General features: G+C 40.9%; 1 protein-coding gene across 3 annotated transcripts in view; it reads right to left on the bottom strand.

Moving 5' to 3' along the window:
* Positions 1–1,035: 1,035 nt before the first annotated feature.
* Fggy (FGGY carbohydrate kinase domain containing) overlaps positions 1,036–25,450 on the bottom strand; it is a 405,205-nt gene continuing 380,790 nt past the window's right edge. For all 3 annotated transcript variants that reach the window (XM_036180113.1, XM_036180114.1, XM_036180115.1), the window contains 2 exons: positions 4,475–4,536; positions 1,036–1,262 (listed from right to left, as the gene is read on the bottom strand). In XM_036180113.1, the coding sequence (XP_036036006.1) occupies positions 1,181–1,262; positions 4,475–4,536 (144 nt within the window). In that variant the 3' untranslated portion in view covers positions 1,036–1,180. The remainder of the gene's footprint in view (positions 1,263–4,474; positions 4,537–25,450) is intronic.

Here is a 25,450-nt window from a genome sequence, read left to right as displayed (position 1 = left end):
TGTACTATGATTCATATTTCTGTCCATATCTCAATAGACAGGGAATTCTCTGAGGGCAGAGACCATGTTCTATTTATCCTGTACTCCTGTTTTTAAATGCCTGAAACCCACCAAGCACTCCAAAGAATGACTGGAGACAGCACTGAACTGCTGTCCTGCTGCCATTGTCAGTGTGTCCTTCACCCAAACCCACCTGAGCCATGGCCACTCTAGAATTGACGTTAGGTAAATTATGAGTATGGAATCACAGGTGAGTGTTGTGGTTTAAGTTTGGGTGTCAAATATCCCTATGTTTGTAAACACTCAGTCCCCATATGGTGGAACTGTTTTGTGAGGCTGTGGAAACTTTTAGAGGTGGGATCAGCTAGAAACTTTTCTTAGTCTTTGTCTTCATGTTAGACAGTTTTGAATAACAGAGCCCATGGGAATGGAATGAGCCTCATTTGAGGTTTGTCTGGTTTCCTAACCATTACATTTGGACTGTGCATTTCCAGCAAGAGTGATGCTGTTCCTTTGTCAGACTACTGCATCTGGAAGCACATGGTGCACATTTGGCCATCTTAAGTCAGTAGAGGTGGTGTGTGGTGCTCTGGTTGTATACTTGACATTCTTTTGTTTTTCTTCCTGCAACCAATCATCTGTGAAGTAGCATTTTTAAGAACATTTATACATCCTGTGACTCATCAATTTTTCCTCCAGGATCTGTAAATGAATCCTGTCCTTCCCTACCCTTAATATGATGGTTGCAAAAATGATGATTCTGCAGTTAAATGTGGTATCTAACCCTAAAGAGTGCAAGGAGTGGATGTAATACAGTGCACAGAATAAACATCGGGTTATTCTACTTAAAGCAGTGTGAATCTGGTTTAATAGCTGACATGGAAAGAATGAACAAGTCTCCACAGGGCAAATGATTCTCCAAGGTCTGCTTTTAGATCTCATAATCCTTTATGAAGCTTCTGCTACCAGGGAAGCACCTTAGAAACTGCCAAGTAAATAACTTGAGTGTTTGGACACAGACATGAGCAACTCCAGTTATGCTTGTGCGTGTCAAAGTTTTTATTAAGGTAAGACAGCCATGCCAAAATGATACCTAAAGGGCATGGGCTATAAAATGAAAACACAGAGACTCCTGACAAATGGCACAGAGTCTTTATGGGTTGGCACCCACAAATGCTGTTCAGTTTCCATTCATGATTTCTGAGTACTCCCTTTGGTGCTCCACCATCTTCAGAAATACACGATATTTCTTGTCATAATACCTGTAGGGTACAAAAAGAAACATTAAACGTTCTCAAAATGAAACTATCATATGGCTTCCCCTCTTATTTCGAAGGATGGGAATGTTATCTGTCATGGTCAGGCTGAAACCTCCCAAGTTTTGAGTGTGTGCCGCACCCTGAGCAGTGCACCGGTTAGTATGCTTCATATCTATAATGTGTAAGTGACCTGAAGTTCCACTTGCTACATGTTTGAGATGTAGGCATTTTATCAGCAATGCATATCTGCAGTGGTTTGGTTAAAGAGCAGCAGAGCTGGGATGAAACTTAGAAGGGGCCGATTTCTGAGCCTCCACTGCTCACACTGAAAGGCTTAGGCTTAGCACAGCTCCCATCTGATCCCAAGCTTAAATCAATATTTCTCGTGTTGTAACTAGCCACAGGAGAAAACCACAACCTAGCTCGATGAGAGAATGAGCATTTGAATCCCTCTTCTTACAATTTCCACATGTCAGCGTTTTTTGGCAGACTACCTTATCCAGGAGTAAACCTCCTGGAAATGTGACCGATGTCTTCCTGCACCTGGCTCTCCCTCAGGTGTCTGGTAGTGGCCTTGCTAACCTGCTGTCCCCACCTGACTCTTCAGGAGAGACCTGTTAGAACGATAGTTGGCTATGAGTCAGACCTGAGCTGCTTAGACATCACCGTCCCGAAAGGATAAAAAAGGTATAGACACATCATAGCTAAAATCTCAAAACTGTCCTTCCTCTCTTTGCTAGGGGGCGCTGACATGGGGTGGATGAATCCCCTTCAACATGATCTGTTAGACTCTGGGTGCTCTGAAGAAGACTCTTTATAAAGGATGTTTACAACAGTAAACTGGGGTGGAGGAGGGCGTACACAGAAATTTGTACTTGTTCTACATTTCTCCCTCGGGCATTCTGTAATGTAGAAGCTGTGGTGGGGCCAAATCCACAGCTAAGAAGGGGATCTGAGGCCAGGATCTGAATCCCAACACAGCCCATGCCTACCTGTGCAACCTTGAACATGGTGCATGGTACGCAACCCATTTGTGCATAAATTTCCTCATCTTCACGTATATTTACAGGATATAGTGCAGAAATATTTTGAGGACTGAGCAATATGAAAAGCGTAAGAACAATTTCTTATTCATAATAAATGATGTAAGTACTAGTTACTGCTTTTAAATGATTCATATTCTATTATTTTACCCCATCTAGGATTGTGAGATACTGCTAAGTCCCTCTCTAGAGCATTCAACTGTCAATTATAGAATGTTTTGTAGAAACAGTTTGCTGCTGCTAGTAGTTACTCTATGACAATGTAAGGCTCCATCCCACCCTGCTGTGGGATGAGATAGTTTTCTAACTTTGGAATCTTAAATTTCTTAGAGATGAGCTTTGGCCAGCAGACCTTCCCACAAACTTGAAGGTTTTTAAAGGTAACAACTTTACGGAAACTCATTTCACTGGCTTAATTTATTCTTTGTCGTTTGTCTTAAAACTGTCTTTGTCTCTTAACATAAACTCTAAGACTCACGCTTTTAAGGCTGAATAATTTGGAGTCATTCTAAAAATTTGCTTATTGAACTTCAGTTATTTAATTAGACATCAAGTTCACATACACCCTGCCAGCTGAATTATCTTCTAAATTCTCCCCCTCTTGAGCAATTACTTTTGTGTGGCTCAGGACCAAGAAAGCATCCCATAAAGTTAATGAGATTTGAAGTCAAAAGACAGGAAGAGGAAATGGACGCTGGCTTTCTGGTTGCAATCTTTATGCTGCCAGCAGATGGCGGTACAGCACTGCGCGGCCGCTTCACAGAACCCCTGCCCGCTGCCGTCAAGGTGCTAGAGTCTTTTCAAAAGAAACACATGGTTTTTACTGAAAGAACTTAAAAACACTTCCCTGAAAAGTCTTGAGAGGGTCACGAAAGAGAGGGAGAGGGACAATCTGTTTCTAATTTCAAACAAACAAGGGCTATTCGAGGCGCCCTCAGGCGGACACTCCCCAGCTTCCCCAGTCACTGGGAGCCGAGTCTGGGTTCCGAGGTTGAATTCTCCAAACCAAGCCTGCTCAGGTGAGCTAGGCAGTCAGAGAGGGGCTGACATTGCAGGGCTTCAGCAGCCTGACTATGCTCTGAGACAGGAGAAAATGAAACTGGATTGCTCTTTTGGTGGGCATTTCAAACTCTCAATTACGGATCTTTGGTCTTCAGAAGCTCAGTGACATGGTAAGATTCCCCTTTAGTTCTTACTCTCAAGTGCTTTCCTCCATTTCCTGTCCCTTCATCTTCAGACTCATTACAAGTGACTATTTCGTAGTGATCCTGATTGTTAACGCGGGCTGCTCCAAAAGCCTTCAATGTAGCCTCCTGACTTAGTTTTCTAGAACTGATCCTGTATGAGTGAACTTTCCAAAACTGCCACTTGTGCGGGTCTCATCGTTGTTTAAAATTCAGTTCTGACCCCAGGAAGGTCTTCGGCATGGCCTCCAAGGGCTTTATGAGATGGCCTCCTCCTGCTCACTTCCTCATCACTTCTTTGTGTTTTGAAATTCTGAGTTGTTTATAGTGATCTCAGTATAAAAGCTGGTCCTTTGCATATGTTATTTCTTCTCCGAAGACTTTCTTTTCTGCTTTGGCCTGTCTGGAAATTTCTTTTAAAGATTTAAAGTCAGTTGAAACTCAATCTTCTCTCAAAAGCTTTCTTTTATCCCTGCAGGGTCTCTGCTCTTTCTTCTTTGGGTTATAATGTCACCTGCCTGTTTTTCTATGGAAGGATTTATTCATGTGATTTGAAATCATCTCTGTGAGCAAATCAGGTAGTGTGTCATTGTTCTCTGCAGCCTGCTGAGAGCTCAGCAAATGCTTTTAATACAGCAGGGACTCAATAAATAGATAAATAATATTTTGTTGACCTGTATTTAAACACGGAACATTCCTAGCCTCCAATGCCAAGCAATATGAAGGGTAGGAGAATGCCATCTGGCCCTTTGATGGGAATATAAACGATCCCCAGACTTTATTGGTCTGAGAGTTTGGAAGCTGCCTGTGACCCAGCTATGGACAGTCCATCTCTGGATCTTTTAATCCAGAGTTCCCTCCTTGGGAAAATTATCTTTCAGCCTCTATGTGAAAAGAGTGCCAGATCCAGGGGCCATCTGGGCTCCACAGTGGCACCCCCTTTCATGTTCTCATCCTTTAGCAGCTGTAGACAGAAACACAAACTTACTTTTTATCCTCCAGTCTCGGGAACACAACTTTCCCCACTTGGCTCATTCTTGCCATCGCCTCCTGGTAAATGGAAACAACAAAGAATGTTGAGTTAAGAAGAAGGAAGCCATGTACTTTGCAGGTGAATGGATGGAACTAAAATGTATGGAACATCATACTGAGTGGGGTAACCAAGACCCAGAAAGACAAATGTCTCATGTTCTCTCTCACTGGAGACTCCTAGCTTCAGATCTTTAAATGTAAGTACACAGCCTGCAGTAACTACAGAAACCAGGAAAGTAAAACAGAAACAGGGTTGCAAAGTCTTCCTGTTGTACAGTGTACGGGAGCCTCTATGTATCTTGAGTGCATATCCAAGTGTCCCCCACTAACTTACTGAATAATTCCGTGGCATACTTAATTGCCTTCTAGTTTGCTCTAATCAAAAGGTATGCTACACCAGAGCAGGGGCTTTGCCTGTAACCTGCTGAATCCTAGCACCTAAAATATTCCTAAAGCACAGAGAACTGCTTTTCCAGGACAACAAAGAGATAGGTGATATGGACCTTTTCTCAAGGGTTTACTACAGAGTGGAAAAGACATTTGCTAGGATCGAAAGACAGTATGACAAGTGCTTTGCTAGGCTCCTTTCAATGACCATCCAAAGGTTAGGAAACCAGATAGCTTTCTCCTTTTGCTAACTCACAATTTCCACTCCAGCTAAGCTGCTCTTATGATTCTTCCCCAAGGACAGCGTGGCTGTTCTGAACTAGGGCTCTGCTCTTCCAGCCCTGGATGAGCAGGCATGGTGGTGAGATAAGATGTGCTGTCCCAGCAAGCACACCGATGGCAGAGAAACGGCAGCGTTACCAAGGGGGAAGAGCTTAGAGTGGATGAAAAGTTCTTTTATTGACCGGGAAGCTAGAGAGAAGAAAGAACCCCAAGGGAAGCTGTTTGCAGCCATCCTGTGAAGGGCAGGCAAGCACGCACATCTTCCTGATGTGCTTCTCTGCTCCAGGATGTTTTAAGAGCCCTGCACATCTCTGATTATGTCAGGACATTTTCCTTCGTAGACTGAATTTTGATTTCCGAGATGGTTTTAGCAATCCCATCGTCCACTTTGCTATTCATTCTGGTTTTGCTTTGCCTTTCCCTCTGCTGTGCCCCTGAGAAGCCCCTGTGCCTGTTACCTCCCCCACGCTGGGAAAGGCTCCCAGGGTGTGCCCCTCCTGGCCTGGTTGGCTGTGCTTCTGCAGGGGCCTGAGACAACATTCCAGGATTGCCTTCATGGGTGGAATCCAAGAAGCTTATCGAAGGTACTTATGTTATTTTCTTTCCCATAGTAACAGATGTGCAGCCAATGGCAGACACCAGGGAATTCTCTGTTCTTTTCTTCACGTTACCTCTGCTTGTTTTCAAATAAGTTCCTGAGAAACAAGTATTCACAATGGAGATTTCAAGGTTTAAAAAGAGGGTATTTTGTTTCTGAGAAAGGGCCTAGTTAAAACTTAAAACTTAGATCGGGTACCTAGCCTACTGAGAATTTTGTTGACTCATCCCAGCTGCCTGCATGCCCCCTGGACTGTGTTATTTGCTGCACGGCAACTCATTCTTCCGTCTATCCAGTATTTATGACATGGTGCCATACATTTTTGCTAACATATCAGTCTCCCAACTAGTCTGTGAGTTCCTTCAGGAAGGAATTGTTAAAATTATTTTCACTGCCAAACTCAGCATCTGGCATATCACATGCATGCAGGAATGCCGGCAGAGCGAATGAACCTAAGGATATTCGGGACAAACTGTTAAAATAGAAGTTTCTGCTGAGATCTAAGATGACAGATATATGATACCAGAGTGAGCTGGAAATAGCCCACCTTGGAGAGTTTGTGCAAAGGGTGGTTAAGAACCCATCAGTCATCTCCTCGCCTTTCACCAACATGGAAGGTCAGACAGAGATGAGCTTCTATGAGAAGGCTAATCTACTGCGATCAAGACTCCTTCCAGAGTAGTTATGAAGGAAGCCTCCCCTCACAAGTCAAGCCGACAGAGCTTCACTAGGTGCCTGGCACTGAGCCTATGGCATGAAGTAGAGTATAAGTGACTCATGTTGGGAAGGGTCAAGCAGGCTGGTGTCAGATTCTGTGTAGGGAAGAGAGGGGCGCTCATGTTGTTCAGGCTCTCAAAGGCATGGTCATTTCTCACAGACTTTATGAGAGGCTACCCTGGGTTGGCTTAGTTTTTGTCCAGTGTGGCCAGCTAAGGACTCAAGAATGAACTGTCAGATTTCTAAGGAATTAAGAGTTGGCATTCTGCTAGGACACAGAATTAACACCTCATACTGTAGGTGAAGTTTTCAGAGATAGAGGGTCTCTAGAAACATCTACAACAGTGCCTTATGGGTCTCCAGAAACATCTACAGCAGAGTCCTATTGGTCCTCAGAAACATCTACAGCAAAGTCTTATGTGTTTCCAGAAACATCCACAACAGTGCCTTATGGGTCTCCAGAAACATATACAACCATACCTTATGGGTCTCCAGAAACATCTATAACAGAACCTTATGGGTCTCCAGAAACATACACAATAGTGTCTTATAATACCAAGAACTAGCCACTTACACCTAAGGAGGCTGGTTCTTGTGTATAACAGTGCTATTTGTGGCCCCCAACCACCTCACAAGAACAGGAGAAGTAATGGAAAAGAAGTGATTGAAGAATCCTGTTGTGTGGCACACCCTAGCTGCAGAAACTGGGAAATGGCCCACAGCTACTGTTACATATTCCTTGATATGAGTTCCTGAAGTTTGGTTGGGTACCCCAACATGAAGGTTCATAAAACTTGTATCATCATGTCACTTTGTGCTGAGGTAACTATCATAATTCTTAACCAGGGCAGGAAAATTAGCTCCCTTCCACAATGGGAAGGGGAATTGGGAGTGGAAACTAAAGCTGGTCTCAAGAAGTTTGTGAATGGAAGGGCTGCCATGGAATGCACCTGTAGCCCCACTGTTTGGGGCAGCGGGGGCGTGGGGTAACGGAGTGCAGGTTGCTCATGCCCATGAATTTGGGGCTAACCCAACATGGGGAGAACCTGTCTCAGAGAAAAAAAAGGAAGGAGGAAGAGAGGGAGGGAAGAGAAAGAATTATGTGAAGTGTTCTATACAAGCTTTTGTTTCATATAACTTGCTAAATACAGATTATACATGTAAACTTTATAAAGGTCAGATGAAAATACATTAAATTATTACCAAGTTCAAGAGAATGGGTCATTATTTTCCTCTAATCAGATGTTTTTCCGCAGTGCCCTCTATTGGTTTTACAATATTCTGCATTACTTTCTTTTACGTTATGGTCACACACAGGTAGTCCAAATGGCTCAGGCTCACCTTCCTCTCCTGGAAGGCTGGTTGCATTATGGGTACCAGACACAGTACAGAAACTGTACAGAATGCCGGTGCTGTCATCAGAAACAGCACTGCCAAGAGTCCCCATTTCTCCAGATAATTACCACAAAAGTGAAACCGCATGAATCCTTTGCCTGTGGTAAATCTGGGAATCACTACAGTACAACAATATGAATTCAGTATGGAAATGCTGACACATGCTAAATATAGTCACCCCCACAATATATTTCTGTTCAAAGGGACTTATTTGAAGTTGGGCTCTAAATTCATATTTTCTGTCAGCATGGATGGGCCGTACAATCTCAGCTTGCAGCACGCTATCCTTTGTTTGAGAGTCTAGACAGCACAATGAATAGAGTGGCTTTTCTTGTTCCTTTTTGCCCACACAATGAATGCTTTTTAAAAACAAAATATTTCATAAAATAGCATTTTAATCACTTCTTTTCTCTATCTCTCTAAGGCAGAGCTATAAATAAACCATGAAAGTTCACATTTGATGGTCACTTCAGAAAGCAAGTACAGGGCTTCTGTCGGGAAAAAAATGGGGTCCCTGTGGCCAGCTATGAAAGGCCTCATTCATGGACTTGACCCTTCCCTGGTGTGTCAAGGCTGAGATACCAGTCAGCACTCTGCTCCTACTTCTCTGGAGGCAGCGCTGGCAGCAGCCAGGCCTCTGGGTGGGCAGAGGAAACACTTGGTTGTCATGTGCCCTGGGTTAACTGTAGAGCACTGTTGGGTGGGATGTTGGAAGTGAGGCCACAGGAAAGGAGTTACTCAGCACAGGAGTGGCATATACTGATGTTCACAATCTGGGCATCAGGAGAGTTCTACTTCCTCTACATTTGAGAACCATGGCCTTACAACTTGGAAAAGACCGCCAGGTGGTCTAGATCTCAGCACAGAGCAGCAGACAAAATTACATTACAGAACAAAGAATAAATCAAGACCTGGTGTTGGCAGGAACTAGCCTCCAGGAGGCAGGGAGAACGGCACTGGGGCTAAGACTGAACACAAGCCCAGCACGCATCACTGCTTGCTTAATGTCTGTGAATGCAAAGTTGATGCCTATCACAACAGACATTGTAAGGTCAGTGTTTGCTGAGAGACACATATACACTCAGAAAGGACTAGGTGGTCCAGTAGGATTCTGGAGGAAAATACTGCAAGTGCCATCTGCATGATTTTTACTCTAAATAAATTAAGGTTTTCCTGTACTTAATCTATAGACTGCATTAGGTGTAACAGCTCAGCAATGGGTCAGGCTGAGAGTCCCACAGGCTGCATGCAAGTGTCCTTCAGCACCAAGGTAGCCGCATGATGCTTGCCCGGATGTTCACTACATCCAGAATTTGCTAAATGCTGCCATTTAAATGTCTCATGTTACTAGATTTACAGCTAGGATCTAACTGTGATTTACACTAATCTTCAAAAAAAATGGGCAAATGTCTGAAAAAGATTCAGTCAATGGACAGTAGGAAATGGTAATAGCTCAGATTCAAGCAAAAAGGAAAATGGTGATATATTTATTACATCTTATCTCTTTACATTATACAGTTAAAAAATAATGAATACCTAGTCTGATAAAGTAAGACCTCAGAAAAAAAATCAAAATTATCAAGAAAATTGTTTCAGATATGCATACTGGCACATACAGAACTTTTAGAAGTCATCAAAAATAAGAGGGCTGAGAGATGGCCCAGTGACCAAAGTGCTTGCCATGCTACCAAGAGAACCAGAGTTCAGATTCCTAACATCTATGTATCTGCCAGGTGAATATGAGACAGTCTATAAACCAGTGCATGGGAGACAATCATGGGGATCCCTGGAGCAAGTGGGCAATCTTTGGTTCAATGAATACGATGAAGAGGGATCAAGGAAGACTCCTGATGTCAACCTTGGGCTTCCAAACCCACATTCATGTATATACATGTGCAACCCCACACATTCAAACATGAAAACATATGCATGCACACCACATATACATACACACATCTTAAATATTTATAAAAATTTTATCTGTGTATGGTGGAGCATGCTTGTTATCCCAGCACTCAGGAGATTGAGGCAAGAGAATCAAAATGTCAAGTCCAGCCTAGGCTGTACAGGGAGCTTTGGTCCCAACAAGCACAAAAAAAAAATCATAAAAAATGTTTAAAAATTATTTAAAAATACACCAGCCATAGAAAGCAGACCTTTAGACATTGCATAGGCACACATATTTCAAAATATTTTTATTTCAGCTATACCTTGTTTTACAAAATAATCTACAAGCACAGTAAACTATCCTTTTGCACAGATGTTCACACACTGAGATACATGTGCAAATTTCTCATGATTGATCCAAAAGTCCGGTGTGCACAGCCTCAGCTGGCAACTTCAAGCCACCTTGCTTACTCTGGGCTGGGAACCATGCCACCCACTTCACACATATGACCTTTTATTCCTTGAAATGTTCTAATATAGATATTATCACCTGCTTCACTTTTTTGAATGACAGGACTGAATGGAGTATGGGAGGGAAAGAAAATGAGTAATTTACACAATGACAGGCAGCCAGTTTGTAGTGAAGCCCAGAACTCAAGCTCAGTTGTGACTCCAGGCCATTGCTGGCTCCATACTCTGCCCACAGTGCTACCATCCCCCTTGTAAAGAATAACACCTGATTTTTGAGTCCTCTAGACTTGAGTTCAAATCCTACTTCTACTTATTAACTGTGTGATCACTTTGAGTGTACATGTGCACCTGTTGCACACATGCATGCCTGTGAGCATGTGTGCATGTGTGTGTGTGAGAGAGAGAGAGAGAAGGGGGGCGGTGAAGGAGGAAGGGAAGGAGAGAAACTTTAATATTACAGGGGACTGTACCTTTCTCTAAAGATGTTGGCACATAGTTCTGAAATACATGAATCTGCCTTCTTGAGAAATTCTGACTCATTTTACTGGAACAACACGTTCATGTGCTAATGTGTGGGCTGGGGCACATGACCCCTCCATAGAAAAACAGAAAATTTAGCAATGTGATTTTCCTCTAACAAGTATTAAGAAATGGCTAATTGTTCTTTTATTTATGTTATTGTTTTTTATTTTTGGCATGGGAATCTCTTGACTTGCAGCTGGTGCTCTCTCACCCCAAGGCACTGAAAACAACAATGTCAGCTGAGAAGCAAGAAGAGATGAAAGAGTGGGAAATGTCTTCATCATCCTCCATGATGCGAAGACTGGCATTCTATTCCCTATTCTGGACACTCTGTGTTTGTCACACACATTCATGTATGTTTAATTACACGAGGGTTCACATCTTTTCAAACTCATTGCACTGTGCACTTAGTAGGTATATGTCAGCCTATCTATACTGCATCTTAAATTCAAGTTGTACAAAACAAAAATGCTGTATATTAAATGTGTCACATATTTACATTTTATTTTTCAATTGTAAAAGGCCTACTAAATTGAAACAAAGTCTTTTCAAGTCTAACTAAAATCTAGCTCTATCACACTATTCTCTTGGACCTAAAAGAGAAGAGTTTTGGGACATGTCTAATTCTATAGGAAATAGAGCAGTTAGTAGAAAAATAGTGTGTATTAGAAGTGAATGGCCTTAGGTTGAATCCTGATTCTGCTACTTACTGGATGAGCAAACACAAACTCAGTTTTTCCATCTACACAATGGAAGTAATAGCATCTACTCCTAGAGTTATTGGATATTCGCTACCTGACTCTGAGCATCATTCTTAATTGGTCTTTTGGTTTCACTTCTGTCTCTGTACAGTGGTCATGGTCAGTCAGAAAGAGGAGAATGCAATGTAGTGATTAAAACAACAGTGTAACAGCCTTCCAGAGTTGACAGTTAGACTTCTCTGTGGACTAGCTCTGTGATCATGCTCAGGAAACACCCTGCTTTCTTTATGGGTGTTTTCTCAGTTTAAAAGGTTGCCAGCAGCACACCTCTTATAGCCTTGCTGGGGCAGTTGTGTGAGAGATTTGAAGCACATCATAGCCTTGCATGGTTTGTTATTTTGCCAGTGTGTGCAATTCACAGTTCAGATCTGGTCTTTGATTCATTTACTGTACACAAACCTGTGCTTGGCTGCAATCTGCAACCCATCAACATGTGCTGATTGAATGAAATAAAGTAAATTAGATTTTGTCTCTGTGTTGTTTTTACCCATGACACTTCTGACACTAAATGTGTAGATCCACTCTGCCTTCATACTAATTAGTTTTCTAATTCTGTGGACATCAACACATGTCACACAATTAAATTCTGGCACTAACAACCCAGAGTCAGAGTTCTACTTCACACTGTAAAGGGTGAGTCTCACAAGGCTGGCCCAACTTCAGTTGTAAGCCCCGAGTTTCTCTATATTTTTGACTAACTATAAATTGGGGGCTCCCCAGCTTGATAGAATGGGTATACAGAACTCAGGAAAAGGTTACTTATTATTAATTATTTTTATAAAGGCTACAAATCCTATGCAGAAAGACAGGGGTGTAGTGAGGGTCCATGCTCTTTCTGGACATTACACCAGTCATGACTTACATGTGGTCATCAACTCAGGACCTATGTGAATCCCATTATCTGGCAATTTGTTAGATAAGAACATTAGTGAAAATCTTACTTGGAAAATCAGTGGAGAGGCTGAAAGTTCTGGTCTTTCAATCATGTCAAAAGGTTTCATATGTATCAGGAACCAAAGACAATGAATATATATATAAAACATCACAATCTCATCCCCTCTTAAAACCTGTAATGAACACCCTGGGCTTTCAGATGAAATTCAGACTCCATAAAAGTTTGTATCTGAAACTTTCAAGATGGAGCTTGTGTCTGTTTCCAGCACTGTCACATTCATGGCCCTCCAAGTGAGCCGGTTTAGAAATACTGACTTTTTGGCTGATGACTGACCATGCCAAATTCCTCCTTCCCAATGTGTTTCCCTCCCGGGAATCTCTGTCTGGCCCTTTCCTCAAATGCACTTTCTCCAAGACTACCTTTGGGCACCCTTAGCTGAATCAGTCCACTTCTAGGTATCAGTGGTCACATCATCACACTTTTTGATCCTCACAAACTGCCTCTGTACACAGTGTCAGCTCTTACTTTATTGGCTTGCTGTTTACTTCCTCCATGGAGCACCCATTTCTGCTCCTCTTTCCAGAACCAGAAACACAGAGTTGTTGGCATTCTTCTTCATTGATGAACCACTAGCTTTGAGTTGGCCATTGAATGTCAGCTGAGAGAATAAACTGATCAAATACATATTAAATGCAACATACTGTACGTTTGTATTCTGCTTCATTTGACTGTCAAATTTTGTGTGTGGTCGGGGATCTTATCTAAATTTAAATGAGGATGCATGGGTTCACAGAGGTTCAAATGATTTGCCTAAACTAGTAAGTTACAAGTTTGCTTCAAGTCATGAGTTAACACTGAGTCCAGTTACTGAGGTGCTCACTCTCCACAGGCAGATGTCCAGGTTGAGTCCGTTACAGTTACCATCTATGTGATGGGTTGGAGACATTTTAAAATTCTCTTTTCCCCTGTCAAAGACACATTTAACCATGATCACTACATTGTACTTACATAAAGAGGAAGGCAGGTCCGTCGATGTATAGAGAGATTGCTCACATTACTTTTTGAAACAAACAAAACAAAATCATTACCAGCTGTATGACCCTGAGCAAGACCTTTCCCCTTCCTTAGCCTCACGTTATCAGCAGAATAAGAGCATTGGCTCAACTTATCTCTAAAATCTTGCCAGCTCTGCAATCAGTGTGTGTGTGTGTGTGTGTGTGTGTGTGTGTGTGTGTGTGTGTGTGTGTGTGTGGTCTTAACTGTCAGCCTACAGTTGCTCTTGATTCCCAGAGCTACAATTTCTGAGGCTTCTGTAGTCCCACTCTAACAGGGCACACATCCACTGGTCTTTCTGGCAACATGTAGTTTAATTCTTGATTAACCATGGGCCAACATGACACAGGGGAGTGGTTCTATCCTTGTCAAGAGACTTGGAGGTAATACATAGTCTGGCTGCAAAGGACCAGATCTAAATATGAATATTGAGCAAGTATTCATCCTATTATGTGAACCTGTCACATTTCCTATGTGACTTCTAAGGCTTCTTACTAAAAGCCTCAGAAAGATCATTGACTCTCAAAATGCAAGCAGGAGCTCAATTAGTCACTTTTTGTTTACTGGAATTGAAGCGATCCTGGTGACATTTCTGAGAGGGCATAAAGTATTGCAGTGAGCTGGAATAGAAACCATGGTCGGTTAATAATAACAGTGGCAGTAGTGGTGGCAGCTAGTGTTCCACTAAGTTCTAATAAGTACTTACTATCACTGGTGCTAAATAAACCTACTTAGTTTATTCCTCCAGTTGAAAGATGAAGTTCTAAAACCTATTCTTAACTATTTATTTTACAATATGGACTATGGGACTTGGATAGGCCACAGTCCATTGAACATTTTTAGCCTCATTTAATCCTTCCTACTAATAAGAACATTTTTAGTTTTTTTAAAAATATTTTTTTTAACTTTCATACAATATATTTTGATGATGTTTCCCCCTTCCCCAAATCCTCCCAGATTCTCTCCTACTTCCATACTCAATAAATTTTACATTCTTTCTCTCTCTTAAAACAAGAAATGGTCCAGAGAGGTGGCTCAGCCCTTAAGAGCTATGGCTACTTTCGCAGAGACCCCAGGTTCAATACTCAGCACTCACATGGCAGCTCACAGCCATCTGTAACTCTAGTTCCACAGATTCAGGGCCTTATTCTGACCTCCTTGGACATGAGGTACATACATATACACATGCAGGCAAGACCATCTGATCTCCTGGACACCAGGCACATACATACAAACATGTAGGAAAGACCATCATACACATAAAGTAAAAATAAATAAATCTCAAAACCAAAACAAAGCGCAACAACATATGGAGTCTGTTTTTGTTGGCTACGCTTGAGCAGGAGGCCTGCCCTGGAGTGTGCTTGACAGTGGTTGATACTCAGCGTCACTCTACTGAAGAAAACCCGTTTTCCCTCCCCCAGGAGCTGTCAGGTGCAAGGAGCTTCTTAGATTCTTGGCCAGCAGTAGAACTTTGTGTCCACTTCCTCCTTTCCCCTGCTGGGATTTATCTGGCTCAAGCTTGTACAGGCCTTGTACATACTGTCATAGTCTCTGTGAGTTCATACTGCCCCAACCCTGTTCTATCTGAAAATGCTGTTTCCTTAATGTCACCTACTACCTCTGCCTCTGCTTCTTCATAGATTCTCGAGCCCTGAGGGGAGGGTATGATAAAGACATTCTATTTAGGTCTGAGTGCCCCAAAGTCTTTCACTCCCTGCACATTGTCTAGTTGTAGGTTTCTATGTTAATTACCATCTAGTGCAAGAAGATGCTTCTGAGATGAGGGTTAAGTGAGGCACTGATCTAAGGGGATAGCAATATGTTATTAGGAGTCATTTTATTGCTATGCTTATTTACCTTGGGCTCTCTGCCTAGGGTCTATGAACTATCCAGTTACATATTTTTGGCCTCATTATGCCAGGTATGGATTGCATCTCATAGAGTGGCCCTTAAATCCAATAAAAGCATTGGTCATTCCCATATCATGTGTGCCACTACTGTAATGGTAGGAAAATAGCTAAGCAAATGGACTAGGTTGCTATTATAGCTCACAGCATTCACAGTGTGGACTTTTCTGGTAATATGTACAACTCTTTCCAGCACTATGAATGCTAGTCAATACTCAATTTCCAGTAGAGTACCAGCTTAATTTCTCATCTTCTATGTTCAGCAATAGGATCTTACCATTAGGTTGTGAAGGGTAATCAATAGCATTGGTAATCACTTGCAATGTTTGGGGTATATGTGGGAGTGGGGTGCCTATGGGACTCTTTCAACCAATGACTCAAAAAGTTGTAACATATTACTGGTACTACTTTGGGTTTATTTGGTAGCATATGATGTCTGGTTGGGGTACTGTCCTCTCCCATTATAGGGTAACTCCATTAAATTCCTTTTTACATATGTATATATTTTAGGAATCTTCTACAGTATTAGGTTTCCATATGGCTTTTCAAAAGGCCTTTACGGTTAGGTAAGGAATGGGGAAGGGCAGCTTCTATGAAAGGAGAAATAAAATAAAAAGTTATAAAAGGATACAGACGAAATTAGAACAGGAGGAATATGGGGAGGGGTAAGTAACAATAATGGAAATTTTAATATCTATCTCATGGGCCAAACATCTGAAAGTATCAATAGCAGTCATAGTAGTATTTGTTCATCAACTGACATGAACTTTTACTTCCTATAAAGTTTATTAAAAGGTGAGCATTGTCAATTCTGTGTTTCAGGTCAGCTGATCTGGGTGGTCTCGGGTGGGTGGAGCCTGTCAATATTCTACGGTTTCTCATCATTTGCAGAGTAGCAAGAAAGCATTTTACCTGATACTGACAATAGGACACCTCCCCTGCACTGCACCATTGTCACCAGCCTTTCTCTTACAGTTCCATGTCAAGTAAAGCTCAGGTTCTGGACCCATTCCCTTCCCATGCAGCATCATGAATACTTCAGGGTCTGTTTATAAGACCATATACTGCTACAGGCTTATGGTTTTGAAAGATTTGCAACTCCAGCACTCCCAGAGCCAAACACTGAGACTTCCATACATTCCAGCAACAGTCCAGTCCTCTGATTTGTATTACCATTCCTACCGAATGTTACCCCTCGTTCCTTGGAAATTCCTAGATCTTGAGTCCTTACTTTTCTTTTAATTCATAGTCTTCTTTAGATGCCCACAAAGGCAAGAGAAGGTATCAGATCCCCTGGAGCAGAATTTCGAGTCAGTTATGAGCCCTCTGACATGAGAGCTGGGAACTGAACTGTGTGGTTCTCCTCCAAAGCAGCAAGTGCTCTTACCCATTATTGAGCTGTGTCTCCTACCTCTCCCTTTTAGTTCTGGAGCTCATGTAACTCAGTCTGGCACTGAACTTGGTAGGTAGCCAAGGATGACATTGAACTCCTGATCTTCCTGCTTTTACCTCCCAAGTGCTGGGAATTCAGGCAATATGCCACCACCTCTGCATGAATGGCTTTTTCTTCACTGAGACCAGTGAGGGATTTTTCCACTTTCTGATTTGGGATGTCAATCCTGTCATTCAATTCACTATAAAAGGACATCCATTTAAAAGGAAGAAACATACCTCCAAATTAGAATAGGCTTTCATTCAAAATGTATTTTTACATTGGTGATATAGATCAGCAGGAGAGCACTAAGTTCAAGTTGATGACATGGTCATGCATATTACACAAGCGTATATTATGCCAAACATATTGGCCAACAACAGTCAGCATTAACTCTCTCTTAATCATCAAATTCAATTGGTTGATGAAATTTATAGAAAGAACTATTTCCCAGGAAAGGCTCTATTTATGGCATTCTGCATGACAGTTTGTTTAGGATAGATCAGGCCAATGGAAGAGTAAAATATCTTGAAAACTCTCAGGAAAATTTATCCTGCCTGCTTTCCAGCTAATACTTCTTAAGAAAAACTTCTGGGCTACCAGAGAAGAAACCATTGTCATCAGCAAAGAACAGAAATGTAAACCCCTAATGCACAGGTGGACACATATTGCCTGGCAGTTTGGTTTTGTAGGTCATAGGGTTCACAGATGGGTAAGACCATTGATGTCTTTTCTCCCCAGCAGCCTGCATTACACCTTCTTGCACTTTGAGAGTTAGCCTGGGACAAAGAAGTTCCCAGCCCAGTTCTAGTTTGCTTTCTCTGTAGCTTACAACTGAGAAATATAGTATCTTCTTATCCTCCAACTCTTGTGGGTAACAAAAGGGACCGACAAGAACCTGCATTGTTTTGCTGTTCTCTGGTTGAAGCTAAGGCTTGCTACAAGAGGAAATCTGTGCTTAGTACCATAAGCCTAGTCAACAACCCATGCCTAGGAGGCCACAGACCCAAGGGGACCTATCACTGATGTTTAATCAGATTGAACAAATTGCCTTCTAAATATCTTTATTTATACCCACAGACAAACCAACTGTCCCACTTCATCAAAGATACTTCTCTTTATAGTGAACAGCAGCCAGTGTGGAGACCTGAGGATGTTCAAGATGCTAGGAATTAGAGATAATTGAGGGCACAGCCCTAAATAAGACATCCATATTATCTCTTGTAAAGTTCAGGGAACATTTCAGATGATCAGTGAGGACTAACATAAGAGCTGAAGGAGAGGAAGAAGGCCACAACATGCCATACTCTAGGCATAACACAACCACTGCAATCCTGAACTTGGAGCAACTGCAGCTACCTACACTGGGTGTGCACAAGAATTGTCAATGATCATTCATAGATGTGGGAAGGGCTCATGGGACCATCTCCTTATTTCCAAACTACTTACTATTAGTAGACTCTAGTAGGCAGAGAGTCATTGTCCTTAGTTGTATACCTAGTACTGAGCCTCCCAGGCTCCAATGGACAGATAGCTCTATTTCCACAGTCACAGAGACCGCCCTGATCAAATTCAGTGGCTCACAAAACAACAACAATAAAAGCATGAATGTGAGAAAGAGATTTATAGGGAATAAAGATGGTAAATAAGAATGGGAAGGATATAAAGAAGGGTGGGAGGGGACAGGAATCACTATGCATTATATACATGGTTGAAATAGCTAAAGATTAAATTAATAAAATTTTAAAAATGCAATAGCATTAACATAGCACTAACTGAGCTGCTCAGGATGTTGGGTCAGTAGGTCTATGGCTCTGTGTTGACATATTATCTAGGACACCTTTTAACCATTCATGTATCTCTCATGCTCTACAAAGTTCCTAGCTTCAGGACCACCAGCTCTTCTGAGCCAGAGTCATATTGTTGGTGGTGGAGCCTGGACATCTGGCCTAGCCTTAGAATCCCTCTGGCTAAGCCTGAATTCATTACAAACCAATCTTAAGAAGAAGATAAGCAAAGAAGTTGAATGTGAACCCAGAAGTTGGGAAGGCCATGGAAGAGAAGGATTAGAAGGAAACTGGGAAACTAAGTAGGAGAGAGAGAGAAAATGGGGGTCAGACAGAGAGAGGAAATGGAAAAAGACAGCATGACTAGGGAAAAAAAAAACACTGTTTATCTTTTCAAGTTGGTTTATGACATTTTTGTGTTACTCCAGTACCCCTGCTTTCCCTCTGGCTTGTCATGTAGTACTCAGTAGAACTGATGTCTTTTTATTTATATATTTCCTTCAGTGGGCTATGAGAGTTAGAGGGCATTTGTGTTATCTGTACACACAATAATTCATATCAAATGCAATGGTGCATTTTGAAAGAATCAACAGATGATTAAATGGATTCATAAATTAATGAAAACCTCAGGGATGGCACCTAGCATATCTATGAAGTTAGGATCTCAGTTGTATGTTTTAGTATTTCCTAAGTATAAAATCCAAGTCCATGCATTCTTCAAAGTCAGTTATAAGATCATTAAGACTCTGAGCCCTAGACTGCCAACTGGATCTTTACTGGCCAACTGCATGGGTTGGACACTTTACTAACTGCTTTGTACCTCAACTTACTCATCTTTAAAATAGAAATAATATAAATGTCCATAGAATTGTGGAGGTAAAATTTTAAAAAATGTGTGGAAATGACTAATAATAGCACCTTGCATTAGGTACTAGCTAAAAATATTAGTTATTTTGATGATAGTTATTATAGCCACCCTTTTTCTAGTTCTACACAGGATATTGTCATGTTCTCTGAGTGTCACTATTTAAAGGCAGCACTTCCTGATCTTCTCTGTGACATGTCATAGAGCAGGGCTGTGATAAAAAAAGAAATGAAACATAGGAATCATTCAACACAGAATAGCAGCCGACTCCTCTAGTTAATGAAGGGAAGGAAGACAAACAACGAACAGAAAAATTGTTATAGACAAGGAAAGCTGTATGTGCTTCTAGGATCAGAAAAACATAATTTAGTTTTGGGTTGGACTTTGAGGCATTTTACATAAAACAAACATCAAAAACAATAATATCAGCTGTGTTTATGAATATGAGTTTGTTTTGGCTTTCACAAGACAGGGGATTCAATCTGCTTCCCTCTAGATACAATATTACAGACAAGCACATGGTGTACTAGAAAACAACTGATGTAGAAATCAGGAGGCTCCAGGCCTGTATTAATCTTAGTCTTGGCTTGGTTATTTGATTAAGTTGTCTCATATCTTCAGATTTAAGTTTCTTCTGCTAAATGGAACGTCTGAGCCAGACTATTGTTGGCTTTATTGTCAAAATAGATGTTGTAAATTATTGTGCCTTGGATATATCGGGCACCTTGGACATATTGGGGAACTAAGAAACTCTGCCCTCATTATACCTTCATTTCTTGCTGAACCACAGGTACTTAAGGAGAATAAGAGGGAGTCAAATCAGGTACACAGTCTCCCGGGAACACATCAAGGCTGAAAAGGGACTGATTAGGCAAAGAAAACTGATGAAGTGGGTTCCAGGGGTGGTGGTGAGTTGTGTATGTCAATGCTCCAAGTCAAGACTATATAGTACACTCAGGGGACATAAACAAGTCTATTATAGCTGTAGAATGTGAAATGAAGATAAAGAATGATAAGAAATGAAGCTACAAAGATGGGAATCACATATTTGGTGGTCTTGTAATTAATGTTTCAGGCTTTTGACAGAATGTCAAAGTCAAGGTGGGGAGACGAGACACTGGGAATATTCATTGCTTCTACAGGCACTCTTATTTAAACACACATATCTAAGGTTTCAAAACCAGCATCCATGTATATGAGAGAACATGTGATGATGTTTGCCTTTCTGGGTCTCAGTCACCTCATTCAGAAACAACTATTTCCTATTCCAGCTATTTACCTGTAGATTTCATTTTTCTTAATGGCTAAGTAATATTCTATTGTGTAGATGTACTACTTTTTCATTGTCCATTCATCAGCTGATGAACATTTATGCTGCTTCCATTTCTTAACTAGTGTGAATAGTGCAGACATTCATATGGATAAGCAAGCAGATCTGGGGGAAAATGCAGAGTCCTTCTGGCTATCTGCTTAAGTGGGATGGGTAGAGATGGAAAATATGGTAGATATATTTCTAGATTTTTGAGGAATTTGGACCCTGACTTCCATGGTAGCTATGCCAGTTTTCACTCATACCATCAATGGACAAGTGTTAATCTTTGTCACATCTATGTAAGTATTTTTGTTGTTGTTGTTGTTGAATTATAGCCATTCTTCCTGGGCTAAGATGAAATCTCAAAGTACTTCTAATTTATATTTACCTGATAGTTAAAGATGTTGAATACTTAAAAAATATTTCTCAGTCTTATATATTTATTCTCTTGAAAACTGTTTAGTTAAATACCATATTTTTAATTGGGTTATTTGTTCCCTTGGTGTTTTGATTTTGAAGTTTTTGTATATTATTTATTCTACCCCATGTTAGATGTATAGACAGTAAGGGTTGTTGCTTATTCATACAAATGATGATACTCTGCTGTACAAAAAATTTAGTTTCTGGGGTCCCACTTCTTAGTTAGTCTTAATGCCTATTCTGCCAGCGTCTTGTCTAGAAAATTCTCTTACAAGTTGAAATATATTCCCTACTTTCTCTTTTATAAGCTTTGTGGTATAAGGGTGTATGCATTTGCCCTTGATTATTTTAGAGTTGAGTTTTGTTTAGAGTGAGAGATAAAGATTTAGTTTTATTCTTCTACATGTAGCTATCCAGTTTGACCAACACCATTTGTTGAAGATACTATCTTTTCCTACAATCTTTATTTAGGTCTATTTGTTAACAATAAGGTAGCTGCAGGAGTGTAGGCTTAATTCTATTCTTTTGATCCATATGTCTGTTTTTATGCAAGTGCTATGATGATTTTATTATTATAGCTCTGGAGAATATCTTGAAATCAGGAAGATAACACCTCCAGCATTTCTTTTATTGTTCAGAATTGTTTTGGCTAACTGGATCTTTTGCATTTCTATATATTACATTGGAATTTTGATGGGGTTGCATTAAATCTGTAAGTTGCTTTGGGTAGGATGGCCATTTTCACAATATTGGTCCTAGTAATCTGTGATTCTGGGGTTCTTTCCATCTTCGGGTGTCTTCTTCAAATTCTTTCCTCAGTGTCTTAAATTTTCACTGTGTAAATATTTTACTTTTGTGGTTAGATTTATTCTGAAATATTTATTTTTGAGGATATCATAAGTTGTATTGTGAATGGCATTTTTTTCTATTTATTTCTCAGTATATTTGTTGTTGCTATACAAGAAGGCTTCTCATTTTGGTGTGTTGATTTTCTATCCTGGTACTTTGCTGAATGTATTTGTCAGCTGGAGGAATTCTTCAGTGGAATCCTTAATGTATAGAATCATATTGTATGCAAATAATTATCCTTCTTCTTTTCCTTTTTTTTAAATTTAAAAATGTTATTTCTTTTTTATTTCATACACAAGTATATTTTATTTACAGTTTCCACCCCATCTTACACTCATCAACTGCTTCTGAGATTCATGACCCCCTTTTCTATAATTACATATGTATATTTTACTGCGGGGCATTTACCCACCAACCCCACAGCTCCCCAGAGTTTTCTTGAGTATGAGCAGCAGGAAATATTAGATAGAAGGATTTAGATTGTAGAGATAAACAGATAGAAAATACAGGATAGCCTCGAGAGGGACTGGAACCTATTCCAATGGGCCCTGACTGTCTCTGCCCCAGGGTATTTATAGAGACACCAAGGGATGGAGCAAAAGACCTCTCCCCAGCACAGCCAAGTGCAGACCATCTCAGACACCTGCACTCAGGCCAGTGGCCCTAATCATCCTCTATGCAGACCTGCTGGGTAAAGCCACAAGGAACCTGAAAATGGGCTCCCACATTTTTACACACACACACACACACACACACACACACACACACACACACACACACACACAGAGTCTACTGAGTCTGTTTAGTTGTTGGCTAAAGGCATGTGTTTAGAGCTGACCAGATTGGGTTAGATAACCTATCAGGGGCTCATCCCTGGAAAAAGTTGATTCTCCTCCTCTCAGAAGCCACTTGTTGATTACCTATAGTACCTTGTCTAGGGGTGGGCCTTGTGAAATTTTCCTCATCCAAACTGGTATATCAACTAGTGTTTTCATTATATAGGTCTTGTTTAGGCAAACAAATTGTTGAAATTTCACAGGTTCATCTTCCCTGTCACTTCTACAAGAAATCAGTGATAGGCATTCTGGTCCTCTGGCTTTTTACACCCTCTCCTGTGATGCCCCCCACAACCAGTCCTGAGTGTAGGGATTGTGATATATCCTTAACAATGCATCAACTGGGGCTGTGTACCCCAAAAGTCACTTATTCTCTGTATCTTGACTGGTTGTAGATCTGTAATCTTCTCCATCAGTTCCTAAAAGAAGCTTCTTTGATGGAGGTGAGAGTCACACTTATCTCTGTACTTAATCTACTTGTCTTAGTGCTCTAGCGCAAGCACTATATTGAGTAGGAGTGGAGAAACTGGAAAATCCTTCTCTTGTTCCTGATTTTAATGTTAATGCTTTGAGTTTATCATGATGTTTGCTGTGAGTCCGTTGTATATTGCCTTTATTATGTCGACATATGTTCCCCATATCCCTATATTCTCCAGAACTTTTATCATGAAGGGATGTTGGATTCTGTCAAAGGCCTTTTCTGTGACTAATGAGATGGTCATGTGGGTTCTGAGTCCATTTATGTGGTGGATTACATTTATAATTTATACATGTGGGATCAACCCTGCATTTCTGGTATAAAGCCAACTAGATCATGGTGGATAATCTTTTTCACGTGTTCCTGAATTCAGTTTGCCAATATTTTATTGAGATTTTTTTTTTCCATCTATGTTCATCAGAGAGCTCAAACTGTAGTTTTCTTTTTTGCTGTTGTTGGGTCTTTGTCTGGTTTGGTGTAACACTGGCTTCATAAAAAGAATGAGAAAATGCTCTTCCTTTCCCAATTTACAGAAGGATTTGAGGATGTTGGAGTTAGTAGTGCTTCTTTGACTGTTTAGTAGGACTCTTGATGAATCCATTTGGCCCTGAGAATTTTTTTTAGCTGGGAGATTTTTAATTAGTACTTGTATCTCATTGGTTGCTATGGATCTACTAAAATTATTTACTTCATTTTAATTTAACTTTTTTGGGTAACTTTCATCTAGAAAGTCATCCATTTCTTTTAGTCTTATTTTCAGGTTCGTGAAATATAGATTTTAAAAAAAATATGTCCTTCGGATTCTCTGAATTTCCCATTTCTAGTGAGGTATCTCCCCTTTCATCTCTAATTTTATTACTTTAGGTTTTCTGTCTTTTTCCTTTGGTTAGCCTGGCTAAACGTTTGTCAATCTTGTTAGTCTTTTCAAAGAAAATAGCTTCTACTTCTGCTGCAACTGGACTACATTCATCTCTTCTGGGCTCTCCTCAGGGACTCTGACCCTGTCACATGGTGTCAAGCTGCACATTCTCCCTTGACCCCCTCAATCTTTGGCCTTCAACTGCACATTCAACTTCAACTGCACATTCACCAAGAGCCTCTCCTGGTGCCAAGACTTGGGGCTGCTCTCCATTCCCCTTCATGTCTACAAAAACAGTACACCTGGGAGAATCTTACATGTTACCAATTTCAGTTGCCAGTAACATGCACTGCCTTTACACTTTCTGGACCACAGCCTCCATGTGCTGACCCTGAGGGAATGCTTCCCAGGAGATTCTGCCTCCATGATGCTGGTCTATCTCTTCTTAATCATCATTATTTTTCTCAGATCTAGCTAACTAGTATTGATTGTCCCCGCAAAGAAAAGGTTCCACTAATGGATGTTTACTTAGGGGTGGTTGGTGGTTAAGAATAAATAGATCACTTATGAGAGGAAAGATGGGAATGGAAGCTAAATGTTTTAATGGAAACATTGTGGGAAATAGGAAATGGAGCTGGTATAGCATACTGGCCAGATTCTTGCCAGGAAGCTGACGTGATGGAAGTAAACTTGAGAAAGTATCCATTAAAAAAAAAAAATGGACATTGAAACAAAGATGGCTCAGCAGGTAAAGGCATTTGCCACCAAGGCTGACAACCTGAGTGTAATCCCTGGGATCCACATGATAGAAGGAAAGTAGTGATCCTGAAAGTGATCTGACCTCCACATTTGTGCTGTGGCACATGCATTCCCACACACATACACATCCAAATAAACTAAACTGAAATACAAAATAAGTGAAGCAAAAAACTCCCATGGATTATGAAAAGAAATAAGCACCTGTGGACCAGCAACCATAGGTAGCCACTTGTTACCTCTTAGTCTGAAGGAGAGAAGGGAACAGGTTTCCACTACATAGAAATACTTGTCTGCATGGCTCCACCTCCTTAATAAGTCAGTGAGCAGTAAATGGATGCAGCCAGTTTGTAGTAACCCTGCAGAGGACACTGGGAAAATAAAAAATCTCTAGGGTTTTGCTGGGGCCTCCTAATAGCCAAGCCCAACTAGATAACAGGAATAAGTGAGCCTGTGTGCT

This window comes from Onychomys torridus, chromosome 2, assembly GCF_903995425.1.
Source record: "Onychomys torridus chromosome 2, mOncTor1.1, whole genome shotgun sequence".
In the NCBI taxonomy this organism is placed as follows: domain Eukaryota; kingdom Metazoa; phylum Chordata; class Mammalia; order Rodentia; family Cricetidae; genus Onychomys; species Onychomys torridus.
The sequence above is the reverse complement of the archived record's forward strand: the minus strand, read 5'-3'. Positions and strand labels throughout refer to the sequence as shown.